The sequence below is a fragment of the Nelumbo nucifera genome, chromosome 3 (assembly GCF_055504915.1).
Source record: "Nelumbo nucifera cultivar China Antique chromosome 3, China Antique-T2T, whole genome shotgun sequence".
Lineage (NCBI taxonomy): Eukaryota > Viridiplantae > Streptophyta > Magnoliopsida > Proteales > Nelumbonaceae > Nelumbo > Nelumbo nucifera.
In genome coordinates this window covers 27,551,600-27,568,397 of record NC_142651.1, presented here as the reverse complement: position 1 = coordinate 27,568,397, position 16,798 = coordinate 27,551,600, and the positions used below count along the sequence as shown (strand labels likewise).

General features: G+C 34.8%; 1 protein-coding gene across 2 annotated transcripts; it reads left to right on the top strand.

The window, feature by feature from the left end:
* Window positions 1-8,022: 8,022 nt before the first annotated feature.
* On the top strand, window positions 8,023-15,537 carry LOC104601998 (protein C2-DOMAIN ABA-RELATED 4-like). Of its 2 annotated transcripts, none has more exons than XM_010265569.3 (3): window positions 8,023-8,371; window positions 14,044-14,139; window positions 14,994-15,537. In XM_010265569.3, the coding sequence occupies exons 1-3, from the start codon at window positions 8,210-8,212 to the stop codon at window positions 15,282-15,284; spliced, it is 549 nt and encodes a 182-aa protein (XP_010263871.1). In that variant the 5' UTR covers window positions 8,023-8,209; the 3' UTR covers window positions 15,285-15,537. The 2 variants fall into 2 exon arrangements, with proteins under 2 accessions (XP_010263871.1, XP_010263993.1); XM_010265691.3 differs by lacking the exon at window positions 8,023-8,371 and adding an exon at window positions 8,439-8,999.
* Window positions 15,538-16,798: the final 1,261 nt, after the last annotated feature.

Sequence of the window (16,798 nt, the reverse complement as noted above, 5' to 3'; positions counted from 1 at the left end):
TCTGGTCCATTGATATAAGATAAGAATATATGTGTCAATGAATCGAGTTTGGATTGAAACTAATCTAAATCAAAATGAAATTGAACAGATTGGATGGTCCAAACATTAAATTGGATCGATCCAAATTAGTCCAGAATATTCATTGGATTGGATTGGACTTGGTCCATTTACAATGGACTCACATTGGATTGGATTGAATTAGACCAAATCCAGTCCAATTGACACTCCTGAGTTGCAACTTGTGAGTCCAGCTTCGGTAACGGCAAAGCCCGTTCCAATAACCTTTACAGCCTTATGTTGGGAATATCTCCATACTTGTGTGATTTTTTCATGGGAGATATTTCCAATGCAAAATTGCAGGGAGCTATTTGAATGGTGTGAGCACCGTTCAGACAGAGAAATACATGCTCTTTTGAGAGGGCTGATCTGAAGAGATAACACACCACCAGCACCCCACATGCAAATCTCATCTTGCATTGAATACATCTTTCATACTTGTCATCAAGAGATGTTTCCATTACACGGTTGGGATATGCTGTTTGGGTTCCACACAAACAGCCTGCATATAAGCAATGTTTAGTGAAAACTCCGGACAGTTGAAATCAGCAATGTTAAGTGTAACATTTTCTGGCTTTCCCCACACCAATAGCTTATAATTATAAATTGTGTTTAGGGAAAATTTAAAGAACTCAAATTGGCCGTCCGTCAGTCATTCGAAGCAAGGTTTTTAAAATTGACCCGGAGAATGAACAGGTCAGGGGTCCGGTTCCCGGGTCGAATAGTCCGATCACTTGAACTGAACAATCAATCCATTATGATAAAAAATAAATAAATTAAATAAAAAATAAAACGGTCAAAACCGTTTGAACGGTTAGCTGCCCAGATCAGCGGTTTGCTGGCCAAAATCAACGGTTTTTGAGAAAAAATCCAATCTTTTTAGAAAAATGGAACCAATCACCTAACCGATTCCCGGTTTTTCTTGTCCAATTGTCTAGTCCGGTCAGAATTTGAAAACTATAATTCGAATGGCTGTCCACTTAAGCCTCTTTAAATATCTTATTTGAAGTGCTTCAAAGCACCTGAACCAGCAGGTTAGCTGAATCTTCGGTTCAGCCCTCTCAAACTGGTACGGGCCCTCAATTGCATTGGCTTCCAGTTGATTAGTTTGTAAATACTGATCATGGACTGGTCCGGGCCTAAGCTGAACCTAGCACCTATAACATGGTGCTTAACTTAGGCCTCGGCCCAACCCAGCTGATGCCTCAAGAGTCAATAGTGAAATATCGGGCCAGTCCTGGTCCTAAGTAGGCCCAACTTGGGCTTTTGAGATTTCCGAGCCAACATATTTTAATATATTTTATATCATGCCATATTATATAATACATATCATATCATATATAAATATAATATAACATGTGAAGAGTTGGGCGTAGATGTATTGAATCCAAGTCTGGTCATAAATCTTTCGGCTTAACCCAAAACCTATGCCCAAGCTCAAAACTTTGCAGGCCAAGGCTGAGACTGATCACCGCTAGACCTTGTGCTACAAATGGGGACAACTATTTTTTAATACTTTATAGTTTTATAAAAGGATATTTATTTTAATTAATTAGATATATTAACATACTTAAAAATTAAAGAAATAGCATGTTAGGTAGCATAGATCAAGTGAAGTCTTAGGAATTAGGATTCTCAGTGGCATCATCTAAGCAACAAACTTGACTCTGATTCATCATTTTTTTGGAATAACTATTGGAATGGTCCGTGTGATGCATGGGGTATTTGATATTGATGGTGATGTTTGACTATGCTTTTACATCTCGGGCATAGATGAAAGTTTACATATTGTTCAAGTTCTAAGACAATTATATAATATATAAAAAAAGATTATCCTCGCAAAATGCCAATATCTGAATTTTATAATTTATAAAATGTTGGTTGCAAATGCATCAAATTGAAACATTAATGCACCAAATCAATGATAAAATTACATTCAACAGCATTATATATAGATACAGTTCATCCCAATGAAACACAAAATTTATGGAGAATTGGAGATGCCACTCTTAATAAATCTCCCGTTTTGTGATAACCTAAAACCTATGAAAATAATTACTATTAATGGTTAAAAGTAAACTAAACTATTATGTTAATTTGCTAAATTAGTTGGGAGCAAAATTTATCAACCAACCACTAGAGTAACATGTATGCAAACACCTTCTATGCACATTGATCACCTCTACACATTTGTCCAAAAATAAAACAATTGAACGATTCATAACGTGTCATAGTGTTGCCTACTACTAAGGACATGAGTTGCAAGCCCTACTTAACAACCATACACATGATAACATACAGTCCTAGAGACCAAATGCCCTTATAAGACATGGGTCCAACTAACAAACATGTCTAGGGCCCATGGAATGAAATTTATGTATTTTTGTTATATTTTTTTCATTTTTTATATATTTTATAATTTTTTTATTCTGCAATTTCTATTCATCTTTCCATAATTTATGGGTTTCTTTATTGATTGTAATTTCTGTTATTTTTCATCAATTTTTGTGATTTTCAACATTTTTTGTAAAATTTGTATGTATTTCATTGTTTTTTGTAGTTTATATTATTTTCTTCCTTTTCTATGCGTTTCATAATTATCTTGATTTTTTTTCTTTAATTTATGTTATTTTTTACATTTTCTATCTTTATTTGTATATTGTGTATTTTTTATAGTTATATTTTTCAAGAATTTATGTATTATGTGAAAAATTAATGTGTTGGGTAGGTTGGGTTGGGATATGGTGAGTTTAGGTTGAACCCAAAATGGACCATTAATGGGTTGATGGATCAGATGCCCACCCAATGCCTCTTTAGAAAAGATAATGCTTTTTTTGTTGCCAACTACCATCATGCACCCTCATATAGAATTGGGATATGTTAGAAAAAAAAAAATTAAGGGGTAGTATTGGTATGAAAAATCAGGGTCTTTCGACCACACTAACTGAATCATTCTCATTTTTTATATATGGTAGTATATATAAATTCTTATTTTATTCTACATTTTTTATTCATTTTTCTATAATTTATGGGTTTTCCTTGTTTTTTGTAATCTATGTTTTTTTCTTCAATTTTATGATTTTTTATATTTTTTGTAAATTTTCTCTATGTTTCTTTGTTTTTTTTTTGTAATTTATATTATCTTTCTTCATTTTTTTTGTGTTTTTTTCACAATTATTTTGCAATGACAATATATACAATGAAAAAATAGAAAGTTGAGGGTAAAGTTGGAAAGTAAAATCAGGGTCTTTCGACCAAACCAATTGCAACATTCTCATTTTTCGGTATGGTATAGATTTGTAATTTATGTTATTTTTATTCAATTTTTATGATTTTTTTTGTAAATTTTTTATGTATTTCTTTGTTTTTTGTAATTTATATTGTTTCTTCATTTTATGTGATTTTTCATAATTATTTTGCAATGACATATATATACAATGAGAAAAAAATAGAAAGTTGAGGGTAAGGTTGGAAAATAAAATCATGGTGTTTTGACCAAACCAATTTCAACATTCTCATTTTTTTAGTGTATATGGTGTATATATATAGATAGATAGATAGATAGATATAAAAATTTCAATAAATTTCTATATATATATATATTTTTTGTGGTTAACACCCATCCTTCCTTACCGGATAAGATGGAAAATTAATCTATTCTTTGAAATTAAGTAGAAAATCAAATAAGAAGCTAGGCAACATGATTTTTTTTAAATGAAAACAACTGCTATATGAGCAAAATCACGGGAATCTCTTATCTTTCTCTATATAATAAAAAATATAAAATCAAAGCAAAAATATTCTCTCTCCAATTCCCGAAATTAAAATTTTAAGCAGTTCCGTAGTTCTGTTTCTACTTCATAATCTAGAAGGGAGTGTTCAGACAACATGATTGATTTTATTTTTGAAAATAAAAATAATTATTAGATCAATAGAAAATAATATAATTACAAAATCAATCATGTTGTAAAAACACCCCAAATCAGTTTTGACTGTGACAGGCAAGCATGTGAGTACTGGGCGCCCAAGTGGTCCATCGTTAGTCTACCACAAAGATCAACTCCATGGATCACAATAGACAATACCATCCCATACTGAATAAGGGCTTTGTTTGGAGCTCACCGTTGAGAAAAATTTAGGTTGGGTTTTTATTTGATTTTTTTTTTTTTTGTTAGAGGTTAATTGGGAGACTGAATCAAGTTTGAGTTGTAACAAAGAATCCATGAAACCACTATTGATGTAAAATAAGCTCAAACTTAGGCCAACCAGTATGAATTAATCCATTCCTTGTTCATGCTTTCTTCAAAACATACAAAAGATTGATAATTTTCAATTCAGCATTGCTGATTTTGATTAATTCCAGCAAATTTTGAAATTGGAATCACCTAAAAACAGCAAAAACTCATTCTTGATCCATAATTTTTTTTAAATATTTTGAAAATGAAGCACTATTAGTATCTAGTATACCCAACTTTAAAAGTTATTTTTGTTTAATTTATTCATGACCAAAAGAAATTCACTTCAACTTAACGCAATAATAATAATAAAAAGACTAATATTTTTATATATATATATATATATTTTTGGTATATAATTTGGTGTTTGCTTTATCTGAAAGGCAGACCGCAGAGATGCTTATTCATCACTATGAAAAAGAATAGAAGAAAATATAAGATTTTTCACGGTTTCAAATCCTGCACCTTTGTACATCATCAATTCTCCTTTTAGAACCTACTTACCATCTCTGCCTATTTGTACAGAATGTTTTCATAGAAGGTTCTATTTTACCATCAAATTATAGCTTCCCTTCAAGCTTATATGAACAAATAAGATGTTATTTTCTAGAGTAGAAATCTTATTTCAATTTTAAAACTAATAACCGAATCAGTACAAAACAAAACTCCAAAACCTTTCATCTAATTGTCTTTTCTTTTCCTTCAGTCAACTTGAAGATCTATGGTTATTCTTTCACTTGTTACTTGTCTAGCACTCTCATCACAAAGTCTGTTGCCCTTGTTGAGCTGTGTTGAGAATTCACAAATTTCTATTGAAATTTGGCTCCGTTCGGTTCGTAGGAATAGGGGTCTGGATTTATAATCGGAATGAGCTATTTCATTTTCAACTGTTTCGTTGGGTGGAATCGAAATCTCGCTTTTATTCATGCTGGAATGTCATCCCCTCTGCCCCTCCTATGGGAATGAAATATCATTCCTGCTGATTTTAATTCCTATTCCCTTTTTATCTCTGAATCAAATAGATTATGGGAATAAATCATTCTGATTCTGATTCCAATTCTGACTGCAAACCAAATGGATCCTTCATTTTTCCTATTAATATATAAAGTGTTTTTCTCCACATCAGCTTATTCTCTCTCTTCTTCCGTTTGCTTCCAATCATATCAAAATTTCATAATTTTTGAAATTTCTAAAATAAAAAATCAAATATGTGGATATTTAAACTCACCCACAAGCAATTCAGTCTCCCTTCTAGGAAAAATCTATGCTGCCAGAAAGACATAATAGCTTAAGGGCTTTGAACAATCAATCCCCTGGTGGAATTTGATGAATACTACTTGATTAATTACCAGTTTTATGATATTGATTAATTAGGAAATTGAATATGATTGCTCCCGTGGTCCCCTTCTAACACCGATCCATGCATTGCACATGCCTTTTCTAGCTTGTTGTTAATAAGAATAATGTTCTTCTCCATCATTAAAGTCAACAAATCTAACCCCCAATTCATTTTAATGGTAGAGACCACTACTACCAATCCTATAATGTTTTTTTTTTTTTTTTTTAAATTTGTTACTTCTAGGTAAAGCCAATTCCCACTTGCAATTAAAACCCCAATTGTGACAGATTGCAATTAAAACCCCATCATCCTTCATCAAATCTACAGTTTCAAATAACTTTTTGACATCAAATTTGTAACTCAATTAGCAATTAGGGGATGGATGTCAATGTAAATTGATTTTATTGTTGTTAATTACAAAAACTAATTAAAATCGTCTGGTTTGAAAATAAATTGTTTTCAAAACAAAAACATGAAAACATTTTCTGTTTCTATAACTGAAACCACAATCTGGTTTGAAAAATATATATTTTTGTTTTAAATCATACAATATATCTTATCATCCTTCATGAATCATATAATATCTATTTTCCAACATCTGTTTTTGTCATAATATGTTTAATTAAATTAACTTATTTTTGCTTCTCATTAATTTCTAACAATACCAGTTACTGTGCAGAGCCGTCAGCCTTATACTAATTGTTGAAAAATCATCGACTTTAATCTTAACTTTCTTAACTTTTTTTTTTAAAAGAAACGAAACGCAAACAAACAGCACCAAGACAAAGCCCACCAAACTACTCTCCTTAGCCTACGAGACCACACCTTAACCAAAACGATAAAGACAGGACTTAAAAAGGCCCAGGGCTAACACAGAACTCAAAACAATCGAACCCCTGACAAACACCTTACCTAAAGCCAGTGCTACTGCCACTGCCACTGCCACTGCCTCTCCACTTCCACTGAAGTGTCCACGTAGAGGGTTGACTAGCCTTTGAATCAAATTCACGTTGAATTCAAACCTTAGGGTAAGGTTGACTATTATTATTCGAGTTTGAACTTGATGAATAAAAGGTCTGTTTCAAAAGCTTACAAGTTTGATTTGACTAACACATACATACATACATATTACCTCTATTTAAACTCATACAAATTTCCCACCAATATGAGTTTAGAGAGGGACATATGAACACAGCCTTATCCTAGCATATACACAAAGACTCTTTTTCACCATTGGTCATAATTTTTTCATAAGAAAACTATATTAAATTATTATGACAAACCTTTTGAAAAAGGAAGCCCACATTGTATGGCCTGTGTGGCAGGTTAGGGCCTGGTTTCAATCTCTTTTGTTGGTTGGCAATTGGCATAATGTGTGGGGGAATGGGGGCTAATATAACACCCCCCCAAGAAAGCGACAGCAATTGTCTTAACGGGGGTTCAAAAAGAAGAATAAAAACAAAAACACTTCCAACGTTATTTATAATTTTATGCTAGTAGAGTCAATTCGGGAGGGTTTTCTACTTATTAGATGGCTCTGAATGTCCACATCATCTCTCCACATGGCAAAAATACGACAGCCTTTTTTCCCCATAATCAAATGGCCAAAAATGAAAAATCATTTATTAATATATATTGATTTGTGTTATATTTTGGTTGGAACCTGTTCAATGATCCATCCCCCATGTTTTCAACCTACTGTTTATCTGATTGGTCACGATTCTGGTTCTGGTCAACTTGTGGTCTATCATCTAAAGCATATTGACTTAGTCATTAAGCGGGTTACATGGTTTTATATTTATTTAATTGTTTTTGAAACTTTTTTATTGCTGTAATCTCTCACGAGTTGATTCTTTAACCCCAAACGAGTGAACCGATGACCGGTCCACCCGGAGAGGAAACTGGAAAGCGCTTCATCCACCGCGTATAAGCTTTTAAAACATTGATAAGAAGTTAAGAACCTTTTTATCTGTTCACCTAGGATACCGAATTCGGGATGATACCTACCAGGCTACCAAGGCTACCATACCACATAGGACGAATGGGCTCCACGAGTCACGGAGGCAGAATGTCCGAACTCCGAACCCACTCACTGAAGCCGATTTCTTTCTGTCCCTCCCTGGTAGCGGACCTAGCGGTGGGTAAAAGTAAAACCTCAGACTCAGAACTCATAACGCACGCTCCCCGGTCTTCCCCACAACGCGGGCCCCACTTTAAGTAAGCCACGTGGCAACTTTGGCCTTTGCCAACGCTTTTCACGGGCTCAAATTTCTCGGTCAAACACGACGTCAGAACTTAAAACAATAAACAGATAACAGCCATTAAAATAATCCTTTTTTCTAAAGAAAGCACCCCAGAAAGTCGTTAAATACCAGTGTTCAAACAAACGCTTCCACAGGAATGGAAGGAAGGAATGTTGCCTGGTTCTGGTTTCTAAACAGATAGACGAGCACATGATTAATAATTAAGATTGACTGAACGCGGGGCGCTGGTAATTGGTGAGGAAATCAAAGGCACGTCAAGGTGAGGTGGGTTCTTGCAAAATTATTAAAATAAATAGAGAGAAGAGGAGGGTCAGATGGAGTCGCCGGGTCATAGTCCGAACAGTTCTCATTCTTCATCGTTGTCAATGGAGAGCTTGCTGGGTCTTCTCAGAATCCATATTCATCGTGGCATCAATCTTGCCGTTCGGGATGTCGTAAGCAGTGATCCTTACATTGTTATCAAGATGGGTAAACAGGTTTGGCTTTTTTGGCGCTTTAATGATCATGCTCTTCCTTTCTCTGGTTTTGGTTGTCCCTGTTTTTTTGCCTACCTTCATGGGTTTGTATGTGTTTGACCCTGGGTTTTCGTTCCAATTGAGCTCTTCTATACCACTGAATTTGGTATAGTTGCTATTTTTCATGGTAGAATTTGATGAGTTTTGCTTTACCATCTTTCCCTATTAACTCTCGCCCTCCCTTCCTCTGTCTCTGTCTGCGTGTCTGTGTGTGTAGATGGGATTTTGGTTGTTTCCCTCCCTCCCTGTGTGTGTGTGGTGAGGTTTTGTTTTTTCCCACTTGGCTTAGTGGCGATATGCATGAATTTGTTTGATATGGGCCATCCAATTGAAAGGTGTGGGTTTACAGATACGATGGTAGATCTTGTTACTGGATGTTGTAAATTCCATGTAGGTTCCTTCTTATTTGTCTTTTTTATTTGGAGATGGAGCTGGTTTGTGAAGAATCTTCGTACTTGGACAAACATGTGGTATTCAGCAATTAAAAATGGAACCCCGTCCTGGATATGGCGTAGGTGAGGATGTGGCCAAGCTTTACAATATCCATCTAAATGATTCGAGGGCTTCATCCTCATGTAGGTTTGCAAAGGTTGAACTTTCAGGTTAACCCCGTTTTTTATTCCTTAACTTCTCTGTGTTCAAGCAAAATGTTTCTGGTCGTATCATGGGGTGTGACAATGGAATTCCCTCTGTTGTCAAATTTCATGAGTTTTCTTGAAAAAATAAGCAAACTAATAAGAGATTACTTTCTAATATTGGTTCTGATATCAAACTCTGTTACATCTGTATAATCACGAGCCAATCTAGAAATTTGGTAGACTTGACAGTCATCAAACATCAATTATTTTCCATGTTATTGACTGGTGGAAGGCTGGAAGCTTTTCTATCTTCATCATCTTCCAAAAGCTAGCTGTCTAGTTAATCTTTTATCTTCCAGACATACCCTATGCTTCTTGTGGATTTTATGCTTATTTTCTTCCAATATTTTGTGAGCTTTTAGTGTTTTGCCTTTTCTTTCATTTGTGTACTAATTCGGTGTTATCTGTTGATGCAACTGATTAGTGCTTGAGTAAGTTAGAACTCTCTGCTATCATCACAGGGGGCTCAAGTTATACAACTTAAAGCTCTCTACCACTGTGTGAAACTAGTGGTCCAGCTTTAGAATCTTGAGATTGTTTAGATAAAATCAGGGAAATATGCAGGTTGGACTTTGATGTATGATCATTGTGGCTGTTGGATCATGTATTGATGTTTGTGATAAGTAATCTATCTTTTGTGATAAATAGTTTATAGACCGAGTCTGGAGGCATATAAGTATTGGTGGTGATTGACCTAACTGACTGCAGTTAGGTCAATTTGATAGCTGAGTCATCCTTGTGCTGAGTTTGTGGCACCTTTTGTTTAATTATGGATTTCATCATTTGGTTATCTTTTTGATTGGCTCAGTAACTCCGTCTATACCTGTGTACTAGATGTCTTTTATCTTGGTGGTATGATTCATGTGTTGAACACTACAGAATTCAGTTCTTCATGGGGTATTCCTTGACTTTGGGTGTTAAGGTCCTAAAGGCTAAATAGATTGGCTTGACGTGTTTCAACAGTCTTAAGGCTTTTGGTGTATTGGTCAAGTGTCTAACAATTGGTATTAGAGCCTACAGAAAGAGATACCTAGAGTAGAGTAAGGGAAGTTATGGAAAGGGCTATTTCGAGCAGAGTGAAAGCCACCAGAGGGAAGGGCTACCTGCTGCTAGAGTGTGAGCCATTGTGGAGAGGCCTAGCTACTGCTAGAGTGAGAGATTCCTAGAGTGAAGCCACTAAAATGTCAGCTATAGAAGCATGATGGTAGTTCTAAAGGTTAAATGGCTTGGCTTGATACATTCCAAGTCTTAAGGCTTTTGGTGTATTGATAAAAAACGTACCATTGGCTTTTGGGCTTGAATGCTGTTTCCTATCCTGTGTTCTAGGTTCTTGGATATTTTGGTGTGAGGATACTTTTATAAGATGGGGAATTGTGCATTAGTATTAGAAGATGTATCTCTTGAAAAGAACATCACTTTGGGGAGAAAGTGTTCTTGGTAAGAAAATTTATCTTTATCATTCTTAATGGTGCGGTTCTCAGTGTAATCTCCCTTGATATTAGTAGATTTTCTAATTGTTTTTTCTATGGACATAGGGAATACGCTGAACAATATAAATCCTTGTGTTTGTGTTTGTGTTCTCTTCTCTATTATTTTTTCATTTTGTTACAGTTTCATCCCTCCTATATGTTCATTACTCTACACAACAAAATTATCACTGTGTCTCCATTTGCTTTTTGGTTCTACCAATAATTGACAATTTCTATTTACCCAAATTAATTATGTTAGACAATATGGCTTATTTTTCATCTTCTTGGGATTCATGATGGGTTTCTCTTCTTTGCCACCTAAGTTTTGGGAAGTTCCTTCTCACGATCCTTATTCCTGTAAGATGCTGGTTGACGCTTAAGACAAGTTAGTCTGATAGGTAGAGAATAGTAAGATGTAGAGGAAGAGTTAAAGGAGAAGAGGCAAACAAAGAAGAGGTAGGGACATAGAGATCGGTTAATCCATCCTTTCTTCTTCTTTTTCTTCTTCTCCACTTAAACTCAACCTACTTGTTTACAATCTTCTAACATAACGGCTGGTAGATACAAGGCAACATCAATGGATACTATTGCTTCAAAATCCAGTGAAGTGTTCTCTGAATCTAGGGGGAAATCCAGAAAGTAGTTTCTGGTTTTCTTCTAGTAGCAGAGGATTATAGAAAATAACAGAGAACAAAAATTAACTTGGCAATTACTAAAACTGTAGCTGGATCAATTAGAATCCTAGAAACTCCTAAGAATAAAACTTGGAAAACAAACTTAGCAAGATAGTAGTTAACTCAGACTATGTTTGAATAAGCTTCTTATTTTGAGCCTTGTAAACAAAAATGCAACAAAGAAGTGTTTTAAGCATTTGTTAAGTGTTTCTTTTAAAAACATAATCTAAAGTCAAAACACTTTTAAGCCGAAGAACACAGCGCTTAAAGTTGGGACTTTGCGCTTTGGGGCTTTAAGAGCACAAACCCTGAAGCTTATCCATAAGGACCAAAACCAACCTTAAACTAGTTATTTCCTAAACAAAATAGAAAACTACTAATTGTAGACCTAACAAACAAAAACAGGAAGCTCCTTAAAGAAAATAACAACTGTTTTCTTTTTTTTTTAATTAGATTATAAATTTAGAAAAATGCTATCAAATTCCAAATCTAGGTGCAACCATTTGATTCATTAATTTTCTTTCATATGTTTTGTAACTTTGGGATGATCAAATCTCTCTGAAAATTGATTTGTCATATCCTTTATTGCTGTAGAAGGCTGAATTATGTCAATTTCCCATAGTAAATGGCAGGGTGGTTATTGCTATTGCATAAGCTCTGAGAATAAAGCAAGAATGTAAACATCCCATCCCACCTGCCAAAAGAGAAAGAAAAGATAAGTAAAATAGTGCCATCATATAGCATGTAGGGCATCTGAATTCCTTACATAGGCTGTCAAGAGTCAATCATATAGTGTGACAACGAACTATGCATTTCCTCTTGGTGCATTGACACTTAATTGATTATGATTATTTTGCCAATGTCATATTTGATACAGTGATGGATAAATGGATTATCAGAAGTGGAAGTTTACTTGGGGATTAGACCTTGGCATAAGTCATTTCTCATATCCCTACAAGTCCCTTGGCATTGTATACTTCATGTGGCATGACTAAGAACTGCTTCATCTTCATGACCGTACTGATATTAATCATTATTAAGATTCCAAAACATAGAACTGGATGGTATACTCTGCATATTCAATATGACTATGCCATTAATATGTGAAATTTGTCAATGGTGAAGCTGATAAGATTCAAATACGTCAGTATTGTCTAAAAAAATGAAGATGTGCAAAATACAAGAATATTTATCATGATTACCTAAATTATTGTTTTTGTTTCATTTGGCTGTTTCTGGAATGTGGTGGAAAAGGAAATGGAAGAGGGACAAGGGACCCAAACCCAATTCTGTAATTTTTCAACTTTCACAGTTTGGGTCCAAAGAAATTTTGCTTTGCTGAATATGGAAACTTATGGCTTTCAAAATACAAACACCTCTGTTTAGAAAATTTTGAAATCTACTCTTTTTGGGGTGTAGAGTGATATTCTTTTCCTCTGATTTTCTGCCCTGGACCAAACCCCTTCCTGTGTGAATCCAGAACAACCTTGGAGAATCCATAGGTTGTATTCCATGGTTTCCAGTTTCTCCTCCTCAAGAAGATTTAGAAGTTATTTTCTCTGATATATGAAGATTCCCTTTCTTTGCCAAATGGCCTCTTTACAAACAAACTAGGGGCCTTTATTCAATGTTGACCCTGGCTATCTGGGGTCTTTAAAGGGGTGGACTGTATACAGACCTAACCACCAGCATTTTCTTGAATAAGTGGTTGCTCTCAGACTCTAATCCATGTTCTTAAGTTTTTAAGTCTGACATTTTGCCACTGCACCAAGCGATGGCCCTTGCATTTCTGATGTAAAAAACCCTCCTAAATAAAATTACTAGTAACAAGAACTTCAGGAGAATACCAACCCAATGTAGTCTTGTAAGTTTAACTTCAGGTGAATACCAACCCTTGTAAGTTTACTGAGTATAGGAGGAAAGACATTGTGAATCATATATTGATAGGTGATGAGATGGTGTGCATGAGTAGTGGTAACTAACATGCTGACTGTAGGGATGGCAGTAGGTCGGGCTAAGTGGTAAGCACACCTTGATCCAACCTTATCAAGTCAGGGTCAGGTCAGCCTTAATTGGGTTTGGCTTGATGTCAACCCAGGACAGACCCGGCCCATTTACATGGTAGCATTGTAATAATTGTAGATATTACCCTTAACTGAGTATAGGACTATATGGTTACTATTTCTGGGACAGGCGGATTGGGTTCAGTATCCCATTTTATTTAGTCAGGTTGGGTTGAGCAAAACCTCCGTTGACATCCTTAGTCAGGACTACCAACTCTTTGATTCATTCCTATTTTCTTCATATAGGTGGATTTAAAGGTTTGAGTCATGAGGCTATATTATATCTTCTTCATGAATGGAAAAAGGATTTTCTAGCCCTCTCACTTATTGTATCTTTTTATACTTGGTGTACTTGAATGATATGAATTACTGAAATAAGATTTTAGCATATATTTTTCATTTTGGGACAACTCTAAGTAATAAGCAAGAGTATTTTGTATCATTATTTTTTATTAAAAGTGGAAGGAATTAGTTTTTTCTCTCTCTCTCTCTCTCTCTCTGGACATGCCACATCAAGGGTATTTTAATTATTTTGCTTTCCACATTCAATACTTAATGATTTTTTTATTCATTTGCTTTTCTAATATTTTAAAAAACATTTGCTTGATTTGAATTTTTATATCCTTCACTGGTAGGTCAAACTTTAGTGGTGGTTATATTTAATCTTGACATGGTTTCTATGCAGTTAGCTTGTACTGATAGTCTGATATTAAGATTCATGTTCTTACTTGAAACTAAATTGTTTAATTGGTGATATTTGTCAATGCTGAAGTTATGAATCCAACGCAGAAATTGAAGACTCGTGTAATGAAAAAGAATATCAATCCTGAGTGGAATGAAGATTTAACCCTTTCTGTGGCAGATCCTGAGCTTCCAATCAAGCTTGTAAGTATTTATTTTTTTGATTGGTAGATCATAATTACTTTTCCTTGCTTCTGGATTCTTGTCTTCTCCCATATGGGAGGAAACACATAAGGGCATAAAATACAACAACAATTCTATCTATACCAAGTAGAAGTTGGGCTAATTTGTACATGATGATAGTCATGCATTATATAATTTATTTATTTGTGGCATAAACATCAAATTATTAAATGTAGCCTAAGGTTATTGGATGTCCTTTTGGTGTAAATGCATATAGAAAAAATAATAAAGAACTGATGTTTATATTAGAGGTCAAGGTTTTGAATATAGTTATATAGAACTGCAGGTGTCCGCAATCTTCCATGAACAGAAAAGCTATAAAACTAAAATCTTCTATTAAATTTATTCAGTGCCTGTAACACCTGGATACCTGTACCAAGGTGCTATATCATGTTGAACACTCAATTTAATGTAAATTTCATATCCAACAATGCATCCAACCATCTTCTTGCAGTATTTGTGTAACACAGTGAGTCCATATAATGTAGATAGTTGTTTATCTGTGTAGTCTATTATATATAATCTGTACCAAATGTGAAAAACGGAATGCCACCTTTGCTTTATTGTGGGTCAAGAGCAGTGTTTCTGTTTTACTTTAGATGATTTTGGCTCCTGATGGATTGTTTTTCATGCCGTTGGGATTCTCTTAACTTTATTACATGAAGGAATGTTATTTCCAGAGAAATTTTAATGCAGTGGAAATGTCAAGAGAGATTTTCGGTGCTGACTGCTAAAAGACAGTTTTATTTGCATCCAGAAAATCCTGCACAAATTTTGCTAGTCATCATAACTGTCGTCATCTTTTGTTGTTGCAGACAGTATATGATAAGGACAAATTCAGCCTAGATGACAAAATGGGAGATGCAGATATTGACATTAAACCATTTCTAGAAGCTGTAAAGATGCATTTGGTGAATCTCCCAAGTGGTACCATAATACAGAGAGTACAACCTAATAGGCAAAACTGCCTTGCTGAGGAAAGCTGTATCATATGGCAAGATGGCAAGGTTGTCCAGGATATGTATCTGAGACTGAAAAATGTGGAAAGCGGTGAAGTGGAACTTCAGCTGCAGTGGATTGACATCCCTGGTTCCAGAGGTATATAGAAGTCATGCATGATTGGCTTCTTCTGGGCTTCTGTAGCATATATGCGGTTGTCACTTCATTATCAGCATCAACAAAGTTGCCTACATTTGTTTGTTTTACCATAGACGTGTATGTCACATTCACGTTTAAAAATAAGCTCATCCAATATATATATATATATATTTATATTGTTATAATCAAATAGCTTATTATGTAGAACGAAACTGTTTCTTTGGGTTGCATCTTTATAATAATTACTACTTTGATGTGTAATTCTCATTGCTTGTTTGCAGTTTTCATGATTTGAACTTGCAGATTAGACATTCTGTTTCTTCTGGGCTGCCTGCAGATCATAAGGCCTTCTAATATTTTCTTATTTTACCATTCTAATAGAAATAGTCCATAATCTACTGAGCTTTATTACCTACACAAAGTTATTTCAGACTCCACCCTCTTCTAGATATTTTGAAACTCTTGCAAAAGGTATTTCAGTTAGATCATGGGGTGGGAGGGTATTTGCAATTCCAAGACCCCATAACCAAAATAGCTCTGCAAATATGCCTCTGATTGGTTTGATAAGTTGGTAAGGAGATTCCCAGTAAGGCTTTACAACAGGTTCCAGACATCAACAATGTCTAGAGCCACCCTTTTCACTTCTATTCATTGCATATGGTCCTGATACACCACAGAGGCAGCTTAGGTGGCTATTGAAAGATTTCTGTATTAGTCATTGAGTAATGACCTTTTACCTCTGCTACATGCTGAAGATGCTCATGTATAAGGATCTAAATACACACAATGAAAAATCAAAACCAAGAGAAACATGCAGAGAAGACTAAGGTATATGTGATTCGGCAATGTGTGCCTATTTCCATGAATGAAACGCCCACGAAATCCCATTATATTCTTAACTGGTATGAGCATGATAATCCAAGGTTGCTTCCTCATGCTAGTCCCTGGTGAGTAGTAATGTTTTCCTCTTGAAACCCTAATTAATAATACCCAAAATACCCATGCATGGAAAGTGTGTATGAACAGATTTTCACCTGCATGGCTTGGAACTGCAGCGGTTGTTTACCTGCTTAAATGGTACCAACTTTAAGCAATAAGAATTGTAGGATAAGTTCAGACTTTGATTTTTGATAAGAAACATCAGATGTGAAAGTGCATTGTACAAAATTCATGAATCGGGCATTGTAGTTCATTCATTTAAATAGTGCGAGTAATGAATCTGGCTTAAAACTTTACTACTGGAGCTGCAAGAGAATAGGCCCATACAGGATGGTGGTTGGATAGGGATACGACAGACGGTCTGTAGAATTTTAGTTGGAAGAGAACACTTAAAATATCTAAAAAATTTAGGGATAAGTTTTAGATATTGTCAATAAAGCCAAGGGAGGTTTTAGATGATTTCCCAGAAAGAATCATTGGTTCAATTAACTGTATAGATACATGTTGATGCAAAGCACAGTTTCATGACATAAAATTAATTGGGCTTTCTGAGTTACCCATACTAATATTTTGAACAATCAAG

Excerpts from the sequence above, each read along its gene's own strand:
- LOC104601998 (XM_010265569.3), top strand. The coding sequence starts at position 8,210 with ATGGAGTCGCCGGGTCATAGTCCGAACAGTTCTCATTCTTCATCGTTG. Across the intron at positions 8,372-14,043 it reads TTATCAAGATGGGTAAACAG|AAATTGAAGACTCGTGTAAT; the intron begins GTTTGGCTTTTT and ends AATCCAACGCAG. Across the intron at positions 14,140-14,993 it reads CTGAGCTTCCAATCAAGCTT|ACAGTATATGATAAGGACAA; the intron begins GTAAGTATTTAT and ends TTGTTGTTGCAG.